Source organism: Mus pahari, chromosome X (assembly GCF_900095145.1).
Source record: "Mus pahari chromosome X, PAHARI_EIJ_v1.1, whole genome shotgun sequence".
Taxonomy (NCBI): domain Eukaryota; kingdom Metazoa; phylum Chordata; class Mammalia; order Rodentia; family Muridae; genus Mus; species Mus pahari.
The window spans coordinates 29,813,614-29,835,603 of NC_034613.1; the positions used below are offsets into that span (position 1 = coordinate 29,813,614).

Sequence of the window (21,990 nt, forward strand, 5' to 3'; positions counted from 1 at the left end):
GCACTGAATAACACACAACCCTGCCACACATCACTGAAACATCTGGCTGAATTTCAACTGAAGATCTGAAGACAGGATGCAGACAGGAGCATGGAATTAGAGAAGCAAGTACTTTATCGCAGGAGACACTGCCGCTGTGAGACGCTGGTTATTTCTCTGGACTGCCATGACGTCACCAGCTGGCTAGCATGGCTTTCTTGAGATGCCCACAAACTACCTGCATGGGATGTGTGACAAAACTGTTCCTTGTGAGACAAAACACACTTGTCTCTACCCACTGCAAATAGAGAACCCAGGATGGACCAAAGTATGGATACCACCAAAGTCCAACTTGGTGAACCGATGTATTTTACTGGGGTTACTTACAGGAATGTAGGGGAAGGATTATTTACAGGAGGAGAAATGTCTCGAAGGCAGCGGGATCACCAAAGCCCACCCCAACCTGGATGACAGAGAACTAACAAAACTGGGAACTTGGAGCAACTGCACAGCCTGCATTCAGCTCGACAGGTTGGAGCATGACCTTTCCAGGTGCCTCGATTGTTCTAAACCCCCTCCAGGAAGCACGAGTGTTTTCTGCTTCTTCGGGGGCAGCTGCTCTGGTCTGGGCTCTTGTTTGCAGCTTTTGTCTTTTGAGAGTCTTCTTTGCAGCTCGGCCTTTCTTTCTCTCCAAGGGACTCTCTGCTTTTATTGTTTACTCTGGCAAAGAGGCACCTAGGGAATCTGGTCAGTTTGGGGAAAGTTCTTGAGGTTATTTTGTATTGTTTACCTCCCTGCTTGGAAAGCCTGCAAAGTGAAATGTTTCAATCTCAGAGCAAACCGTTACAGAACAGCAGCAGCCCACTAGGTTGGGTGAGAAAGACGTTCTGGCTAGCCATTGCACTGAAGCCACACTTGGCCACCTCAGGGGCCTCCTGTCTTGACCCTTGTGGTAGTGGTGCTCAGTGGTCAGGGTTTTGAGATCACAGCTTGCTGAAGAGCTTTTGGGAACGGAATCTAAAGATTTTTTTTAGCAAGCCAGAGGAAAAGGAAGAGCATGGTTTGTTGTGGGAATGACAGTCGCTGGATTAGGAACACACACCACAATGAGGTCATCTTCCCATATGTCTATTGTCTACATACACTTTGCCTCTCCTGGTTTTGGAGCTGTGGGTGCTCGCTCTAGACCCACATACCTGGGGTCTGGGTACCAGCTGTGCAAGCCTTCCTTGTTGGTCTTTGCTATTTAAGTGAAGAAGCTTCCTCTGCACTTGTTGGGCCCTGATCTGCCAGTCCCGTATTGTGTGACCAGCCATTCTCCAAGTCTCAGGACTATCCTAGGAACCTGGCTGTGTCCTGTGGTATGTAGACCCCAGGGAGATTTTGTCCCTACCTCCACCTCACACCCTTTCTCTGCCTGTGTAGGTATCTGTCTACTGTGCCCCCTTCCTTCTAGGTCCTTCTCATGTTCCTCAATCCAGCAGCCACCCTGGTGCTTTCAACTCCAGCACACGTGACCCCAGTCCTGCTTCAGGTAGAAGGATGTTCTCTGGCCTCCAGACACTTGCTGTGTGGATCCACTTCTTCCATCCTTCTCAGTGCCTCTACCATTTAGAAACCTTCTTAAATATACTTTGCCAAATACACTCTATCCTCCCCTCCTCTGTCATACCAGACTGGTAGACACATGTTCAGTAAATAACTATTTACATATCTTCTCTATTATACATTTCAGATTTACAATTACCCATACTCAGTTTCCACGGAGGCCTTCAGCACACGCTGCTGCACCCCTCTTTCTTAGAGATTGCCATAGTGCACAGCATCAAAACCAGCTCATGCCTTGGCCAGAATCTCACAGTACCACAAACGCTACCCCCCCATGACATATACCACCATGCTACGGCCCCTTTCGTGTGTCTGTCCTGCTAGAACTCAGGCATAGGCCTCTCTGTATACTTTCCACACTGCCTCTCCTCCAATAACCCTTGGGCTAACACAGTCCCATTGCTCCCCACATGCCTTAAAACCTGCAGTCTGGCCTTTCATCCCAGTACTCAGGAGGCAGAGGCAGGCAGATTTCTGAGTTCGAGGCCAGCCTGGTCTACAGAGTGAGTTCCGGGACAGCCAGAGCTACACAGAGAAACTGTCTCAAAAAAAAAAAAAAAAAAAACCCTGCAGTCTGTGTCTCCCCGTAACCTGGCGTGGTATATATCTGCTGAGAATCTTTGCCTCTCTGGCCTGGTCTCTTGTACATCTTGTACATGGCATGGGAGAAGTAGCCTCTTTCTAATCTGCATGGCATGGGCTCTTCTGTTTCCTTTGAGGCAGTAGGACCTGTGGCAGATGACTCCTAATACCATGACAGGAAGGACAGTGAACAGGAACAGGTGGAACTCAGCCCTCTTTGTGAACCGTCTTCTCACTGGGGACTTGCCCTGCTCCTGCTTTAATATATTTGCTCTCACAGGGTCAAGGGTCATGGTGAGGATAGCAGCAACAGGGAAGAATGTGTGTCTGAGTGAGGACTTCTGTAGCTCCTGAGAAACTTTTGTGATTTGTGCAGTAATAAAGATGACCCTGGGTTGTCATCTCTCTTTGTCCTTCTGTTTAAATGATATTTTTCTCAATAATTTACATCAACAACTTACTGACCCCTAGAAAGGACATGAAACATTGAATGCACATCTCTTTATTGCTTAAGGGATAAGGATCCATGGTTAGTATTAGTGCCTAACATGCCTTCATCTGGTGGCTGGAGAAGATAATGTTTCGGAACTCCTCCAAAAGCTTTACTGCGCAGCATCCTGGCTATCAGCAGGCGCACACTGGAGCAGCCGAGACCGCTGTTCTTTCCTATATCGGGATCTTCTTTTCTTAAACCATATCTGCAATGACATGATGACAGAGATGGCTTTAGTATAATTCAGCAGTCAGTATAACAGTTGGGGAAAAAACCCACACTGTGTAACTGTATATGCCACTGAGCCTTTACATTGAAGGTTTCACTTTTGTATTTTTCATAGTTTTGTTTTCTTTAAAAGTATTTTATACAATATAATTATGATTGTTCCTCTCTAAACACTTCTCACATTCTCCACACCATCCTACCCACCCAACCTCTCTCTCTCTCTCTCTCTCTCTCTCTCTCTCTCTCTCTCTCTCTCTCTCTCTCAAATAAGACAATAACAAAGCAAAATGAAAATCAAAGCAAATAAAAAATAAGGCAAAAACATACCAAAACAAGTGAAACAAACAAACAAAAACCACAAAAAGTACAGAGTCAGCCAGAATATTCCTGGGCATGGGGCCTGCCTCTGAGCGTGCTTCATGCACCCAGTGTCAGTCCATTAAAAAAAAAAACTGATTTCTTCTCCCAGCAGTTATCCATTGCAAATAGCTCCTTGGTTGGGAGTGGGACTTCGTGAGCAGTTCCCCTTGTCAGCACCGGGGTTTTGTCTGGTTTGAACCCGTGCAGGTCTTATGCTTGAGAGTGAGAGGCTTTGTGTCAGGGCAATACCACAAAAACGTTCCCCCATTTCATATTCTTGCTGAGACCATTTACATTTAACTAAAATTGGATGTCCTTGATGGGGAATCCCATGGAAAGTTATCCAACTCTATTCTAGGAACCAAAGATCAGGAATGTCCTCCCTAACATATCAAAGCTTCAGTTAAGCTGCCAGTTTGTACAGAGCCTCCAGCCCCAGGTAAGTAGCTATTCTTAGCTTAGGTTAAATAACTTGCGTTCAAGTGTTTACTTCCGCAAAGCCCCCTTGCAGCTACTGAGAGAGATGCCAGAGCATAGTTTCTGCCTTTAAAAACCCCGTGTTCTGGACCATCTGGGCTACACCTTGGTGCCACAACACCTGACTGTGGTCCTGGAGGGCTGGAATAAATACTTTCAATCAGCTGGAAACTGTGTCTGAGTGACCATCCCCAGAAACAGCATTGGCATTCTGAGTCCTAAGTGGGATGTCAGCATCAAAGCCCTTACCTCAGGTCTCAGGGAGCCATGCAGAAGAGGAGGCAAAAATATTATAAGAGCCAGAGGTGATGGATGACTCTAAGGAAATAATATCTATTTTCTGTATGAAAGGATCAAAAATAAGAATGAAGTGGACACACTTCAACAATCACACCCTGATTGTTTACAGACTGACTGAAGGACTTGTGATGTCTTACATAAACAGTTAGATCCTAACTCTCAATGGTGCCACCTCACATGTACATATAATATTTTATTATATTATATATACAGGGCTTTTGGTGAAGCCTGTCTTCGAGGGTGCCTAAGGCACCCTTAGTCCTTAGACTCCAGAATTCAAGGGTGGTCAACTAAAGGAGGTCAGTCCAGAGCTATGACATTGTCACCTAGAAGGTTAGGAAAATGATACCAATTCAAATAATCATTCACGTGTCTTGATACTCCCCTGCTTCCATGGAGTTTAAGGGAGGGGGGAGCCACTTCTGCCCTCCCTCTTTTCCATGCCCTCCTAAGTTTTCTGGGCTAAGGACGAAGGAAATGTTCTCAGCAAGAACTGCAACTTAAAAATATTGATGCCCTACTTCCTGCCCAGCATGACAGGGCATCCTGGGTCCTTATTCAACCAGGACATTCAAAGCCCTAAAGTTGAATCTCCATTCAGGAAGGTGATCTGCCACAATGTGGACAGCAGTTAACAAAACTGCTTCTTCCTTAATACATTGGCTAACTATGGACATACAGACACAGTCACCTGTTAGAGGTCACCACCATCTCAGACTCCTAGTGAACGGCGTTCCATGTATCTGCTACATTAGGGAGTTCTCAAACTGCACATTTGTGACTGCTCACACTTTTTCTTCCAGTCTGGAATCCTCTATCAGGGGGATGTACTGTCTAAAGAAGATCAGCGGACCGAAGCCCTGCTGAGGGGGACTTGAACCTACCACCAGGATGCCTCCATGAACTTAACCAAAGCCCCAGCGGCTGACTCACGGGAGTTTGTGTTAGCTCAGACTTCCCCATGTTTGATTCTTCAAGCTCATCGATTATGTTTGCCAGAAGAAAAGGGAAATCAGGCAGGAAAGCCTCGGGAAGTTTACACTGCCGCATGTGCAAACGGGAGCACACGAGTGTTTTCTCCTCTCTCATGTCCTGTGGCCGTGCTCTCTCCCAGGAGCTGCAGTGCATCAGTGTCTCTACAGATGCTGTGCACTGGCCTGTGAGCATGGAGAGGGGAAAATCTCCTACTCCTTCAGCTTTTCTTTTCCTCTCACTGTCTCTCCATCCTGGGGAAAGCCTCTCTTCTTCCTCCCAGAGTCTCCCACGTGAGCCTGGTCCTACTGTAGATCCTACTTATGGTGTTAGGATGCCAGCACTCAGGGGCCTGCTATGTGGGAATGCTGTTCTGCAGTATCTACTGTAGCCTGCTTATGTCATGGCTATACACATATGTCCTCCTATATACATAGAATTATAGTATTTAATCCTGTCTATTCATCTGATGTGTACATACAGATTATAAGTTGTCTGATTTCTTTGGGGTTTTTTTCCAATTAAACGATCATGCTGCTTTTAGCAGTAGGAAAGGGTTATAAGCTGCTGGGTGCTTAGTCCATTTTCTTTTCTGGAAAACTCTGACACTCATTGCTTGATAGCCATTATACAACATCCAAGGACACTGCCCACCACACCTCTACTCGCTTTTAATAATGCCTATAAGAACATGGTCCATGTCCTGTAGCTGAGTGTTTTACCCAAAGCTGTTTCAGATTTACTGACCTGAACTCTGGATTCTGCTAGGTACAATTGCTTTGCAAGGTTCTTCCTATGAAAAGAAAATGGGAAAGTGAAGCTGTTAGAGGGAGACAGCCTCTTAGCTTGGCAAGATGAAGAGACTTCTGGAGATAGGTCACATACCAATGTATAAATATGTAAAGATGCTGAGCTCTTAAGTGTAAAAGTGGCTTTTCATTTATCTCTATTTCACCACAATAAATAAATACATTAATTAATTAAAACAAGAGAGATATGGCATAGTAGTCCGGTTGCCTAGAAACCACCAGGTCTTGAGTTCAATTCCCATTACAAAGGACAGGGGACAGAGAGAAGCATGAAGAGGAATCGGGGAGAGAAGGAAGGGGAGAAGGAAAAACATAAACAAAAAGAAAACTGAAGGAAGGCATTGAGAGGCACCAATCAATTTCTAGACATCAACACTGAATGAATAGATTGCCTTTGATCTCCCCCCAAAAATTCCTTCCCATATTCAGCAACACAAAGGTCCCCATGCCTTGGGGTTCAAGGCATATGAGGGGCCATGGCAGGAAGAAGGCACCTCCAAGGTAGATCCTAAAGGATGGAAGTTGGGATTGCTCCTAAAACAAGTTACATACCTTGTGAGTGCATCAGGGTACTTAGTTTTTTCAAAAAAGTCTTCCAGTTCACTCAGCTGCCTGGCCGTGAGACCCAACTGGATCCGTGGCCTTGTGCGCCGGAACTGTGGAACTCTGGCAGCCGCCAAGTTCTTCTGCTCCTCCTCCGGCTGTGGATCTCCAGATCCTTGGTGGCTCCCAGGGCACTCATCTTTGATGTCATTGCCAACGTCCTTCACGTCTCCAACGTAGATCACATCATCCTTGTCGTCTGGGATGCCCTGGTACTTTAGTTTGTCTGAGCCATTTAGAGAACCTTCTCCAAAGCTGCCTCCCTCTGCTGCTGCATCAGCCTCTTGATCAGCATCAAGTGTCACTTCGATCTCATTCTCCCCCAGTTTGTAGAAATTGGGGTCCACATGATGGGGTTGGAGAGCCATGGTGGGATCTGCAAGGGAGTGGCGTTATCTCCACAAATGTTTTGTGAATTGAAATGGAATAGCAGCCTATGAGTTTTTAGCAAGTTTCATATATGTCCTCTTTCCATCCCACGACCCCTATAAGAGACATATGCTCAGTGGAAGTAGCTCTAGGGAGCATGGACAGAACATGTTCGACTATGCCTAACCCTGCAGAGACTCGATGAACCAGGTTGGGGGGATAACTAAGGGACCTCACCCTCTCAGAGAAAAGGGGGAGGGGATGTGGGGGAGGGACTCTGTGAGGAGAGGACTGGGATGGGGGACAGCATTTGGGATGTAAACTAATTAACTGATTGATTAATTAAAACCTTCAGAGGAAGGGGCTGGAGAAGAGCGCAAGCTGTTGTGGATATACAAGTGGGGATGAGGACAAGAACTCACACTGAATACACGTCCTCCGAGTGAACTGCTGGAGAGCTTCTAGTCTCTATAGTTCACTGGGTGCACATTGCAAGAACTGAGAATTATGTGGACATGGTGAGCTCAGTTGGCGCACACCTTTAATCCCAGCACTTGGGAGGCAGAGACAGGCGGATTTCTGAGTTCAAGGCCAGCCTGGCCTACAAAGTGAGTTCCAGGACAGCCAGGGCTATACAGAGAAACCCTGTCTAGAAAAACAACAACAACAAAAAAACCACAGTCAACAACTGTCCTCCAACAGCAGAAGTGGCATGTTGGAGCCAGGCTTGTGTTGCATTTTGGTAGACAAGACACTGCAAAGAAAAACCTTGATGCCACCATTAAAAGAGATTTGTGTGTGTGTGTGTGCGCGCGCGCGCGCGCGTGCGCGCGCATGCTTATGGGAGCACTGAATCCCCTAAAGCTCGACTTATATACAGGTGATTCTGTTGCACCTGAGGTGCATGCTGGGAACTGAACTTTGGTCCTCCAAAGGAACAACAAAGGCTCTTAACCATTTAGCCATCTCTCCAGTCCCCACCTCCAAGTGCAAATTTTTTCTTTCCTTTCAACTGTAGAATCCTAAAGCTTTGTTATATTAGGGCAGCTAGTAAAATTCCTATGAAATTGTAGTGTGAATATCTTATCTTACAAATGTGAAAAACCAGTGTCCATAAATACAAAAGCCTTGTCCGATAACCATAGAGTTAGTAGCTGAATAGATTAGGATTCCTTTTAATTACTGAATTTATTTGATAAGTGTGTATGGACCTGTACCATAGTGTGTGTGTGCCACAGCCATGTTTGGATGTCAGAACACAACTTAAGAGAATCAGTTCTCTCTATCATGTGTGCCCCAGGGCTCAAGCTTGGGTCATTAGGCTTAGCAGCAAGTACTGAAACATTACATACACCTACTGAAACATTACAGAAGACCTCCACCAGGTTGTTTTTTTATGTACAAAGGTTGTGCTCCAGGCAGAGTCTCCTGAAAGTATGCCTGCTCAAAATCTTCAAAAAAAAACATTTAGAGTACCTTTGAATATTCAACTTACTGGACATTGAGCCCTGTGTACATTGCAAGGACTCATAACTCATAGCCACATTCCCTTCTACCCCGGACTCTTGGCCCAAGTATATCCCATCAAACACCTTCTAAGCAGCCCCTTACTGCCAGGACATCCTTGGATTCTAACCTACGAGAAGGAAGAAAGGAGGAAAAGAAGTAGGACTGAACGAGCATAAAAAGAATAGAAAGAGCAGGCAGCTGTGAGGTAGTAAGTGGGTACCTGAGGCCAAAGCCTGTATGGATCTTAGGACCCTCAATGACTGTGTCTGATTCTCAGTTATATTAACCTCCTGTATCACTGCTTTACCTCTTTCTTTTTGCCTCCTAAGAACATTTTTGCACTCAGCTGCTACTGTGAAACAGATCTTTTCTAGGGAAACAACACACATTTACTTCCCAAAGAAAGGGAGCCCATCGCAGCCCAAAGTAACAATTACACGTCTCCACCTTGGTGAACAAATAGGTTTTGCCAGTGTTACTTACAGGAATATGGGCGAGGGGTTGCTTTCAGGAGCAGAGATGACTCAAGACAGCTTCGTCACCAAAGCCTATCTCAGCATGAGTGGTGGCTCATAAAATCTGGAAACCCAAAGCACACTCTACGGCCTGCAGGCAGCTCAACAGGTTGCAGAGTTTTTCCAGGTGGCTCGGTTAGTCTGAACCTCTTCCAGGCAGCTCAACTGCTCTTTGCTCCGTCTAAGCGGTTCTGCTGGTCTCTTCCAGGCTGCTCCTCTGGTCTGAGAGTGACCCGCAGCAGTCTTTCCTATTTATATAGTCTTGGGGAGGGCGGGGCCTAGTGAATCTGGTCAAGGGGCATTTTTTTTTTCAGGATACAAGGTTTCAATCCAGGATGAAACGGCTATGAAACATCCGTTTAAAAAAAGAAAAAGAATCAGTAATAGAAACTCACACTTCAGCTTATCATGCTCCTTATTACACCTCCCCAAGAAGGCACATAATACTTGGAAATTGGTACAGCATTATAACTTTCAGATACCTAGTAATATGGCATAGTAGGCCACAAAAGACACCCCGTCATTGTTGTTAAACACATGTTTCTGACACATTTTGGATATAACACAGCTTGTTATTCCTAGGCAATGGATCAGACCATATGTAAAAATGAAGACAGTGGAGAAGCAGCAGAATGGTGCTGAGGTTGGGGTGTACTCACCCAGGCTTATAGCAGCGGCCCAGACCCCAGATCGCCTGAGTTTGTGGGAAGGATATGCCACAGGAAGCACCAGGTTACAGCACCACTCAGAACACATGTGCCACTTGATACTCAAGAGCCCATGCACAGGGTACTTTGTTGGACACAGTAAACACTGGCCAAGTTTGAGGAACTTGATGACAGAATTGTGGTATAGGATGACTGCAACGCCACTGAGTTTATCTGACTTGGCTCACAGAGAGCGGCCTTCTATAAGATACTAAACCAGTGCTTCTCAACCTTCCTAATACTGTGACCCTTTAATACAGCTCCTCATGTTGTGGTGACCCCTAACCATAAAATTATCTTCATTGCTACTTCATAACTGTAATTCTGCTACTATTACAAATCATTGTGTAAATATCTGATCTGCAGGATATTTGACATGTGACCTCCAAAGGGGCTGTGATCTACACGTTGAGGACCAAAGGGGCTAGCATCCAAGCTGCATGTACCTGGTTTACTTCAAACTAATATCAAGGAAGTCGGACACATTCCTGGCCCGACGACACTGAAGCCCACTAGAAAGTTCTACATCCCTAATCAAATACATATCTGCTGCTGTCTGCTTGTATACATGGCACATTCAAAACAAGTCCTCCCCCCCCTACTCCCCCCCACACACCGCCAAAACAAGTTTTAGGAACCAGAAGTACAGTCTGTGTTTTGGAAGGAGCTGGTAGCCTGCCAGGTACTGCCAATGGTCTCCAGTTCAAACGCTTACTGGTACCCCAGCTACCTAACATTCATTCCAATTCCTCATTTCAAGATGCAATGAAAAGGTACACTTGAGAAAAATATCTTTTTCTTTCCTTGTTTCTGTGAGTTACGTGAATATTTACTTTATTTAAGTGCTCATTTATTTCTAGGCCAATTTAAATAGAAATCCTTTAAGAGAGTTGGTGCAGGAGCTGGAGAGATGGCTCAGTGGTTAAGAGCACTGACTGCTCTTCCAAAGGTCCTGAGGTCAAATCCCAGCAACCACATGGTGGGTCACAAACATCTGTAATGAGATCTGATGCCTTCTTCTGGAGTGTCTGAAGACAGCTACAGTGTACTTACAGATAAATAAGTTAATAAATCTTTAGAGAGAGAGAGAGAGAGAGAGAGAGAGAGAGAGAGAGAGAGAGAGCATTCATTATATGCATGTAACCAGATATAGAAAATATCTAGCATGTATTATGTATGTACTCATATACAAACACACAATTGGAGGGACAGATCTTATACCTGCCATTCTAAATGTTAAATCATACATAAATAAGTAAGACAAAAGCCAATGGTACATTAGTACTTTTATACACACATACATACATACATACATACACACACACACACACACACACACACGCACGCACGCACATACACACACATGTGCACGAGCGTGCAATGAATATTTGTGGAGAAGTCTGTTCAATTTCTGTGGATCTTAACATGGAATTTTCTGTAATCTATAGACTGTATATTTGGTGATGGATAAAGGAACCCTACTTCTAAGTCTGCACTGCCCACCTGAGGGTACAAAGTACTAGGTATCTGGCTGGCAGGTTTTCTTCTACTAGAGGTTCATGCCAATGTTGTTGACAAATCTGAATCCTTACTGAGCCAGTGACAGTACAGCACACACTCTGGAGTGGGAAGGAAACAGTGTGGCAGGGTAGGACAGAAGAAGGGAAGGATTTACAAGACACTTATTAAGTGAGTCATGGTCAGAAGGAAAAAGTATTGAAGATGACTAGAGGAGGGAGGAGGACAGAAATGGAGAACAGAACTTCTTATATCTGATAAGGTGACTTCTGTATCCCAAATACTTCGATGAGTGTTCTAGTTACCATCATCAAAATCCTGTCCCCAATACTAGGTCAGAGTCAGTAGGGGTACAAGAATAGGGTTCTACTCAGATGAGATCTCATGTAAGATCACATAGAACAGAGATTTCTCTTAGTCACCAGGGAAAACCTTTCAAGCACAAGGAGTCTGGGAATAGTGCCCATCTAAGGCAAAGCTTAAAAATAAAGTTATTTGAGCCTAGGACGATTCTTTCTTTCGAAAGAAATTTGAGGTTCTAACCCAGCCTCACAGATATGTCCACCTTAGCCAGCCTTCATAAAGCTGCCTGAAGCACTGCTTCTGGAATATGATTTATAACTAGATGCCAAGCGCATAGGTCAGGAGTGAAGGCCCAATATGGAAGTATGAATACCTGAGCTCTAAGGTGATAGGTCCAGGGGCTCAGGGACGCCAGAGTCACAGCATTGGAACTATAAAAGGAAAAGGACTTTCAAGACAGGAAAATGGAAAGGAGCTGAGCTCAGATTCAGGTCTGGTCCAAAGTCAAGACATAGCTTGTAGCCAAGTCTCCCCTTTGACCTAAATCCTGAGCTACCAGGCCTGTGGCCCTGACTGCAGAGGAGAAAGATACGTTTAGCTGCTTCTTCACTGAGGTCATGCATTGAGGGCCGTAACTGAGGTCACTGTCTCTATAATGAAGCCTGGCTGGGACTAGAGAGATAGCTCAGTGACTAAGAGCACCTTGGTGCTCCTTCAGAGGATCTGGGTTAAGTTATCATTAACCTACACGCTGGCCTACAACTGTCCCTAGCTCCATTTCCAGGATATCTAATTCTGTCTTCTGACCTCCACAGACTCCATGAAAGTATACAGGCAAAACAGCCATACACGTAAACTAAACTAAACCAATCTTTAAAAGAATCAATGGCAGTATATGCACGTGGGACTGATAACTTGAAAGCTGGGGGAGGAGTGGTAGAAGGAAACACATTCACAAGCATCCCTTGTGGTCAGGGAGAATCCTGGATGGATAAAGATAAGAAGACTTTGCGTAAGTCAGGCCAGGGTCTCCAGACTTCTGTTGGGTGTATGCATGAATAAGAACAACCCAAAGCAGACACTGAGAGTGCTCGGCTACGCAGGACGGCTCAACTGACTGAGCATGAGCTTTGCTGAACCTGGACCAGGTAGACACAAAGTCACAAGTTCAAAGTTTGGACCAGGCAGACAGGAAGTTCAGAGCTCACAGGAGAGACTGGGTGTCTGGCTCCTCCCCTCCGTGAGCTCAGGACCGCAGGGGTGGGAGGGTGGGGGCGGTGAGGTGGGGGTGGAATAAAAGCACACCATGCAGTGGAGATGGGGGAACACCAGTGAGGCGGAGGTGCTAGCCTTGCCTCCTCCAGGCAGGGGTGTAAGGGAGAGCGGGAGGAGCAGGGCACTTCATGAAGGGAGAGGGGAAGCTGAGACTGTAGAGAGCAGGGTGAAGAAAGGGCTGCGCAGCCTGGGATGGAGTGAAGGAAAGAAAGCATGGGAAAGGGCACAAGGCAGGCGGGGAGGGAAATGGCTTCCCTCATCACTGTAAGGGAGAATTAGCTCTTCTTCATTAACTTGGGGGTGATCTACTAAATGGACGAGGAGATGCTTAAGAGCACAGCCACAGTTGTTAACAGAAGTTGGACTGTTTTAGGGATCTTTGGTTGAAGCCACACAGCAGAAGACTCGTTCCAGTCCTCTGAATACAAGTGTCAGCCAGAGAGATGCCCCACCACAACCCTGAATATTTTCTGGGCTGGGGCCTCTCTGGACTCTCTAGACATTACTGGGCTTGATAAAAGGTTCCTAAGAACCTGAAACCTCAGTTTCTAATACAATAAACTAATTTAGAGCCATAATAAGTGTATGATCCAGGTACAGTGTCTGTTATGTATTTGAAAGAATCCAAGACATCATAGTATAGAGGTGCATATGCACTACTCCCAGTAGCCAAGATAACAAATATCTATCAACAAAATGGACAAGGAAAATGTGGTGTATTTACTACACATTCTTATTGTCTTTCTCTTTGCACTTTAAAAATGACATTAAAATCACAAGTGAATGAGCCGAAGAACACATTAAGCAAAATGAGCAAGACTCAGAGAGATGACACACAGTTTTACCTGAATATGTAATATAGGTAATAAAAATAAAGAGAGAACCCAAGGAACTGAAGGGGGCTGCAACCCTGTAGGTGGAACAACAATATGAACTAACCAGTACCCCCAGAGCTCGTGTCTCTAGCTGCATATGTAGCAGAAGATGGCCTANTCNGCCATCANTGGGAAGAGAGGCCCCTTGGTCTTGCAAACTTTATATGACCCAGCACANGGNAAGGCCNGGGCCAAGTAGTGGGAGTGGGTGGGTAGGGGAGCAGGGGCGGGGGGTATAGGGAACTTTCGGGATAGCATTTGAAATGTAAATAAAGAAAATAATAATAATAAAAAAAATAAAGAGAGAAAATGGAAGAAGTACCAGTTAGGAAGAGCAGGTGATGGAGGAGGAGAGGTAAAAGAGAGGATAATCTGAGAGGCGACCATGATCAAACTGCCACAGCCAGATGTGAAACCGTCATTGTGTGCAATCAATGTGTGTGGTCTGGCGCCCATCCACTTCCTCTCGGGCATCAGAGGTCACTGTATGCCAGACAGAGGAGGGTCAAGCAGAGCTGTGGACAAAGGTTCCACTGGCCTCCAGTCCAGCTGAGAATGCTGGATGTGTTACATCTTGTGGAACAAAACCCAAGAGGTTTGGGAAGCCTGTGTGGAGCAGGTAGCCGGAGTCCTGGGTCTCTCAGCTTCAGATGCAGGGGCGGGGGCAGGGGCGGGGGCGGGGGCGGGGGCACAGGCAGTGCTGTGAACAGCCACTGCCCTAATGTGAGCCTCTGCAGGCAGAAGGAGGCTGGCCAGCCAGGTGGGTGAAGGCTTCAGGGAGAGAGAGTTCTTCCTGTAAGTGATGCAGCTTAGTAAAGACAGGCACTCTCAGGCAATGCTCAGTGAAATGACTTCTGGGCTTTATTCCATGTGGATGGACTATGTGAACCTTGAGGAGTGGGGTGGGATTTAGGGGTAAGTGTTTCCTATTGGCTGAGTTTGAGATGTTAGTGATGCTCTATCTGCATGGGGAAGGATTCCAGGGGCTACATTATGTGACTGACCGCCAGTGGCCCTTTAGGTGGGGGGGTGTTGTGAGTACATGTTCCAGAGCAGGTACAGAAATAGAGAGCAACCCCACTCCTGCCATTCTCAAACCTCTGAGAGTCCCAGGATCTGAGCTCACTCAAACTCGCCAGTTCTATATGCTGTCATAAAGTGGGTGCCATGGCCCACTTTCCCTGCAAACACTGGATAAACAGAAATTTAAAAAAAAATAGAATATAAACTTTTTTTAAACTTCCTAAATTTTTCCTTCTTAGCATATCATACCATGAAGTAATCTAAAAGCTTTCTGAGAGACAGTTACATTTGTGGATTTATTTATTTATGTAACAATAATAAAGAAAAAGAGACCATGGATTTCAGGGATAGTTCAGAGGCATGAGAGAAGTTAGAGGGGGAAGAAGGAAGGGCAGAAATGGTGTAATTATATTTTATCTAAAAATAAAATGATTTTTGAAATCTCCTAGAAGGAAGGGTGAGGCCTGATGGTGGTACTGCCATGCTCACTATGGGATCTTGGCTGGTGGTGCTTACAGCAAGCATTAGGAAGGAGGAAACTCCATTAGAGAAACTTGAGGCAGGGATGGACAGAGAGCATAACACACGTGGGTGCAGGAATTACAGTATAGATGATCAGGACAGAACAGGGTATTTTAAGTTCTCTGACATTTGAGGTATGGTCAGCTATTTTGTTCTGTTCCTGAAAATAGGGGTGGTTTAAAATTGGTTCTCAGGCAAAGCTAGCAGGTTGGGAGCTGCTGTCTGAGGAGTTCTGTACACCTCATTTACATGGTCAGCACACTTCTCTACAAAATGTGTTTGAGTAAGTTGTTGTCTTAGTCAGTGTTCTATTGCTGTGAAGAGACCCCATAATCACAGCAAATCTTATAAAGGAAAACATTTAATTGGGGATGACTTACAGTTTGAGATTTAGTCCATTGTCATCGTGGTGGGGAGCATGGCAGCGTGCAGGCAGACACAGTGCTCTGAAGTAACTGAGAGTTCTATGTCAGATCTATAGGAAGTAGAAAGAGAGAGTGACTCTGGGCTTGGCATGGGCCAAGGAAGTGACACACTTTCTCCTAGTCCTTTCAAATAGTGCCACTTTCTGGTGACCATGTATTCAAATCTATGAACCTATGGGGGCCATTCCATTCTCACTCAAACCACCAAATTCCACTCCCTTTTCCCTATAGGCTTGTAGCCATATATATCTTAATGCAAAATACATTTTTTTCCAACTTCAAAAGTCCCCATAGTCGGGCTGGTGAGGTGGCTCAGCGGTTAAGAGCACTGACTGCTCTTCCAAAGGTGCTGAGTTCAAATCCCAGCAACCACATGGTGGCTCACAACCATTCGTAACAAGATCTGACGCCCTCTTCTGGTGTGTCTGAAGACAACTACAGTGTACTTATGTATAATAAATAAATAAAATTAAAAAAAAATGTCCCCATAGTCTATCAGCATCTCCATACTGTTTAAAAGTTTAAAGTTCAAAGTCTCTTCTGAGACTCAAGGTAACCTCTTAACTGTAACCCTGTAAAATCAAAATGAAAAAGCAGAACACATACTTCCAACACACAATGGCACAGTTGTCAAAATTCAAACACCTCAAAGTTTCATACAAACATTTGGGCCAAGCTTTAAAAATGAAACCATCTGGCCGTGATGCTCTAGTGCTTATTTCCAGGAATACTAGGCTGCCCATAGAGCCATAGTCTTTCCTGGTTTGCCACAGTCTCTGCTCTGCTTGATTCTCTTAATTACCTGTTACCTGTCTAGCCATGGTAGTGTTTGCACACTGATCATTGTACTTCCTTTAGGAAGAATGAATGAATGAATGATTTATTTATTTGTTTGTTTATTTTACACATATGGGTATTTTCTTGCATGTGAGTCTGTGCATCACACAGAAGCCAGAAGAGGATTCTGATCCCTGGAAGAATGAATGAATGAATGAATGAATGAATGATTATGTGCTTATTTACTTATTTAGTTTAAACATGTGGGTGTTTTCTTGCATGTGAGTCTGTGCATCACACAGAAGCCAAAAGAGGATTCAGGTCCCCTGGAACTGGACTTACGGAAGGGTATGAGCCACCATGTACTCTGAAGAGTAGCCAGTACTCTTAACTGCCAAGCCATCTCCCTAGCCCCAACATTGTACTCTCTAATGATGTAAAATGTCAGACATTTCAAAGCAAAGAGAATCACAGGAAACCTATGAACCCTAATCTAGTTTCTATAATTATTCATAAACATCAATAATTATATAATTATTTCATAATCATGGAAACATCAAAATCAAAATACATAACCTTCAGATTTTTAAGACACAATCTGCACTGGGTTTTAGAATGGTTGCCCTGCAGAAGAAACTTCTGCATGTGACCTACAACTGGTTTTAGTCATCTGCATAGATCTTGCAAACTCCTTTCTTAATGGAAAACACACACACACACACACACACACATACACACTCCACAATTTGAATTATGGATTAAACAACATATACAGAATTCATTTTAATCTTATATGACCCTCTCTGTCCCTCTTGCTTGATACATACTCAAATGAAATACATTCAAATGAAATCTTCTTTTAGGAATGGTTTCTCCCCAATGCTAAATATAAAGATCATCAAAGATCATCAAGGACTCACAATTTCAAATGAATAATATTTTTGAAATATTTTGGAAAATGAAAAAGATTAATATGAGTCTGTTTTGAATCATGTATAAAAACATCCTGTGAATGTTCATACACACACCTGTGCCTTATACTCCCCTCTCTTTGGTGCTGGGAAGATGTTGGGTCCACTATTATAAGCAATGGTTGGAAGGCCACTGCAGCCTTGGATATCCTGGCACAGAAAGGCATGAAATAAGCCAAGTAGTGGGGAATGAGGCCCTTGCTCAGGCCATCGAGTATGGTGCTTAACCCACGGTCACATAGAGACACGGAGTACTTAGGGAGATATTCCCTCAGCTCCGGAATCACAAGATGAAATCTGGGAAGTCTAGGGGCTGCTAGACTGACTCCAGGCTAAACATGCTCCGGGCTACTTCTACCTTCCATTATGTTCCATTGCTATAGTTACTACGGCAGAGGGGCAGAGGTCTCTGTTCCTGACAGTATTTTGCAATCATTCTCTCTCCATCATCCAATTCAGAGTTCACAGGATAGGTAGTCACATCAGAAAATGAACACACACACAGGGTTCTGGGGCAGAGGGAAAGAGCCTGCAGACTCAGAACTGAGAAAATGACATTTGGCGATCTCAGAGAAGTGTAATATCCTGGAGTTCACTTGTCATCATCCTGACTATGACCATGAAGCCTTTCCATGTTCTCTTTCATGCTCAGACTGATATACAGTGTGAGCTGTCACTTAACCTGTGCTGAGGCTCCATGCCCTGAATGCAGTGTGATGAAAGCATTTGCCTTGACAGATCTTGTGCTTTGGCCCTCAGTGGTCCTTAGGTGGGTCCAGGGTCTCAGTGGGATCTGCTCCTCTTTGAAATGCCTACTTCTGATGACAGCCTATCTGTTACAGGTTCCAAGTGTACTTACTATCACTTAGATGAAGGTATTGCCTTTCTGTGAAGAGGACTTGGTGTTTACATGGTTGAGAAAGAAAGCCTTCATAATCTAACAATAGCCAGCAGGGCTGAAGGAATCAGGGTGTGCTTTCAGAAGAGGGCCTCCATGCCTAACTATATTTGCCTTGGTGGGATGGGTATTTTGGGAAAATGTGCTCTCCTTGACTGTCCAGGGGGATTTTGATGTTTAAATGGGAGCAGAGATTTCCCGCCATCCACTGAGGAAAATTTGGAAATATCCCTTCACCCTTCTATTTCCAGGACCTAAAAAATCCATCATGGGTAATTTTTTATAGTAATGTTCATATACTACCTTAGATACATTCTGAGAAATGAGTTCCCGGGCAATTTAATTAGCATGCGGACATTATATGTATATCCCATGGTATAGCTTACTGCTCACCTTTAGGCTCTGTGGTATATCCCATTGACAAACACAGTATGTGGAATGCTACAGTAATTTTTGACCCAGTCTCTAATCATCCCAACAGCATCAGATTTTAATTGTGACTCTAATTTTCATATATAAACTCAAGCCCAGTAGTTTATATTTATATAAGATATAGTCAAAAAATCTGGGCATGGTGGCACGTGCCTATAGTTCCGGCATTAAGAAGACAAACACAGGTACATTACCACAGATTTGAGGCAATCCTGGTCTACATAGCAAGTTACAAGTCAGATAAGGATACATAATGAGAGCTTGTTCCAAACAAACAAATAAACAGCATAAGAGAATCATATCTGTGTGTAATATAAATAGAAACAATACAAATAAGCTATAGTCTCAACTGTTGTGCTGGCTAATTTTATTTCAACTCAACACAAGCTAGTTATTTTGGAAGAGGAAAGCTCAACTGAGAAAGTGCCCCCATCAGATTGGCCTATAGTGCATTTTCTTTCTTGTATCAACAAAACAAAATATAATAAGATAAAACAAAGCCTCACATTGAAGTTGGACAAGGCAAACCACAGAAAGAAAAGAGCCCAAGAGAAGGAACAAGAATTGGAGAGCCATTCTTTCACTCTCAAGAGTCCGATAAACATACTCTAGAAAGCTCTAATATATACACAGGGGACCTGGTACAAGCCCTGTGCATGCTGCCTCAATCTCTGTGAGTTTATATGAACTTTGCTCAGTTGGTTAGGAGGGCTTTGTTCTCCTAGGGTCCTTCATGATCTCTGGGTGTTTTCTCCCTTTTCTGACTCTTTCTCCCTTTTCTTCCCTGGGGTACCCTGGGCTCTGAGGGAAGGGATTTTAAATGATGGAGAAATCCCATTTAGAGCTGAGTATGAGGAGCAAGGAATTGTTAAAGACAGCTTGATCAGACTATTTTCAGTAATACAGAAGTCAGAAGCTTCCATACTGTCAAAGGCTCAGGGAGTACTAGCCTAATGTTGGGACTGCCATTCAGTTAAGGACCCCTAATTTGGAGCAAAACCATATGTGCCCCACCCCACATGTACTTAATGTATCTTCCCACACTACATGAGCTCTGGAATGTCTAATGGCATATGACCTGAACCGTGTCCCATCTGTGGCACTTCTGGTTTCAGGTGTCTCCTGAGCTGGACTCCTGCTATGGACCTGGATGAGTTTCAACTTTTCCTCTGCCTCCTTCCTCTACCTGGCTGCTGTAGATGTGAGCAATGTCAAAACCGTGCCAGGGGAAATCACCTCTTTAACGTACTTGATACAGTTGCCTTTGCGGTACACTGCACTTTGTTTTTATTACATACATGAAAACAATGATGCTATACTCATTTCAAAAATATTAAGTGCCCATCTCCTGAGCATCCCAGAATGTAACCAGGTGCACGTCAGGGTTGAATTCACACGCCCATTCTCTCCTGCTGCTGGTTGCAAGATGGTCCTAGGAAGATGAGACCAGTGCAAGCCAGAAGACAGAACGCTAACACAAAATCTATCTTATGTGGTGAGTTCTTGGGCATTGTGGAAGAAATCTAAAGGCTTGGGGAGATGCTTTTCAGGGGGAGTAAACAGTAGTTACTGATGCACCGGCTTTCGGAAGTAAAAGTAAAGGATGTCAAACCCTGCAGTTAACTCAATAAACTCTGATGATCTCCCTGTCCTGTGCCATTGGTGTTACCCCTTATTTCACAGTTAAGGAAGCTGGGAATGAATGAGGCATTTCATTCAGGGTCCCAAGATATACAGAGCTGAGGCGTGGAGATTTAGCCTCCCCTTCTCACTTCACAACACCCTGCTCATCCCATTTTCTTTCTTTCTTTCTTTCTTTCTTTCTTTCTTTCTTTCTTTCTTTCTTTCTTTCTTTCTTTCTTTCTTTTTTTCTTTTTACAAAAATTTTTGGAGGGAGTACTGTCTGTAGAGTTCTCCCCTCCCATATAGGGTGAAGTAAAAGCTGAGAAGCTGCGGTCTTCACAGTCCCATTGGAAGGCTAGGCTTTATGATTTAAAGCCCCAGTGGCCTGCAGGTGCCTAGGGATGGGGGGGAGGGACAGGGGGAGGTTTCATGTCTGGATAGCTTGCTCCTCCTCTGGTATGGGGCACTGCGCAGATAAATGTTATCTTCTCAGACCTCCTGCCCCCAGGGAGTTTCTGAGGGATTTTTTTAAATGGGGTCACATGCAGTTTGGGCAGCCATCTAACATCCATCTACTTCCAGCAATGGCTCATGTACTGGGACACTCTGACACCTTTAAGGGAAGCCCATAATGTCCCAGTGAACTTGGTAATGAAAACACCAATGCTACTTATCAGCTGTTCTGAGGTACCATACCCCAACTCCAAGCATTTCCCCTCCTCCATTGCTCTCTTGCTCCTCTGCAGTCAGAACCCAGAGGTCTCCTGGAAAGTGCATGGTAGTCAACAAAAGGGGAAAACTGTCCTCTGGGGCCCATGTCCAAGGAGTAAGAAACTCAGGACCACCCACCCCAGCAAGGACACTGAGAGCAAGAAAGAGGCCCTTGGTTGCTGAGGAGTCCCTATCCCAACTCGGCCCCTAACACTGAGCATCTCCCTCACAGTTTCCATCCTAGGCCCCCATAATAAAGGGGGGCCTAGGGAGCCCTCCCTACTCTTGAATACCACCAATAAAGTTCACTGCACCCCACCCAAAAATGTCAGGACCCTTTCCATGGCTCAGCATCACTGGAAAGATACCAGATTCCTGTGTTGGAAAGTTGCAGACTCAGGGTCTCTTCTCTCTCTCTCTCTCTCTCTCTCTCTCTCTCTCTCTCTCTCTCTCTCTCTCTCTCTCTCAGATTTTAGGGATATACAACTTAATTTTTGTTAGATATTTTCTTCATTTACATTTCAAATGCTATCCCGAAAGTCCCCTATGCCATTCCCCTGCCCTGCTCCCCAACCCACCCACTCCCGCTTCCTGGCCCTGGCCTTCCCCTGTGCTGGGGCATATGATCTTCACAAGACCACTATAAAACCTATGGGCAGCCAAGTAATCAAGTTTTATAAATACATGAAAGGCATTATAAGGGCACATGACACTTTTTTCAGAAAAATAATAGGTGTGTGTGTTAGCCACTGTCAGGAGTGGGAGAGAATCAGTAACCCTCTTCCTGACAGATTTCCTAGGGTTTTCCTGCTTTGGGAAGTTATGGAAGGTTGGGATTAAAGATTCAGCCAAATGTGGTTTGTTTTAGATTTATTCTTATTTTTATTTATGTGTATCATGTGAACACAGGTAAATAGTACATGTATGGGAGTATCCTCAGAGTCCAAAATAAATGCTGGATGCCCTGGAAGTACAGTTACAGGTGGTTGTGAGCTGCCTGATGTGAGCTCTGGAAGCCAGACTCTGATCCTCTGCCAGAGTAGTAAATGCTCTTAATCAGTGAACCATCTATATCTATGGAGTCCTCTAATGTTTACTTGTTTATTTTTATTTTTATTAATTGTTT

The 21,990-nt window shown here is 44.6% G+C and overlaps 1 protein-coding gene across 1 annotated transcript; it reads right to left on the bottom strand.

The window, feature by feature from the left end:
* Nucleotides 1-2,655: 2,655 nt before the first annotated feature.
* On the bottom strand, nt 2,656-9,020 carry LOC110314259 (rhox homeobox family member 1-like). Its single transcript, XM_021188698.1, has 4 exons — nt 8,773-9,020; nt 6,361-6,787; nt 5,747-5,792; nt 2,656-2,867 (listed from the first exon to the last, which is right to left on the bottom strand). The coding sequence occupies exons 2-4, from the start codon at nt 6,777-6,779 to the stop codon at nt 2,772-2,774; spliced, it is 561 nt and encodes a 186-aa protein (XP_021044357.1). The 5' UTR covers nt 6,780-6,787; nt 8,773-9,020; the 3' UTR covers nt 2,656-2,771.
* Between the last annotated feature and the right edge of the window lie 12,970 nt (nt 9,021-21,990).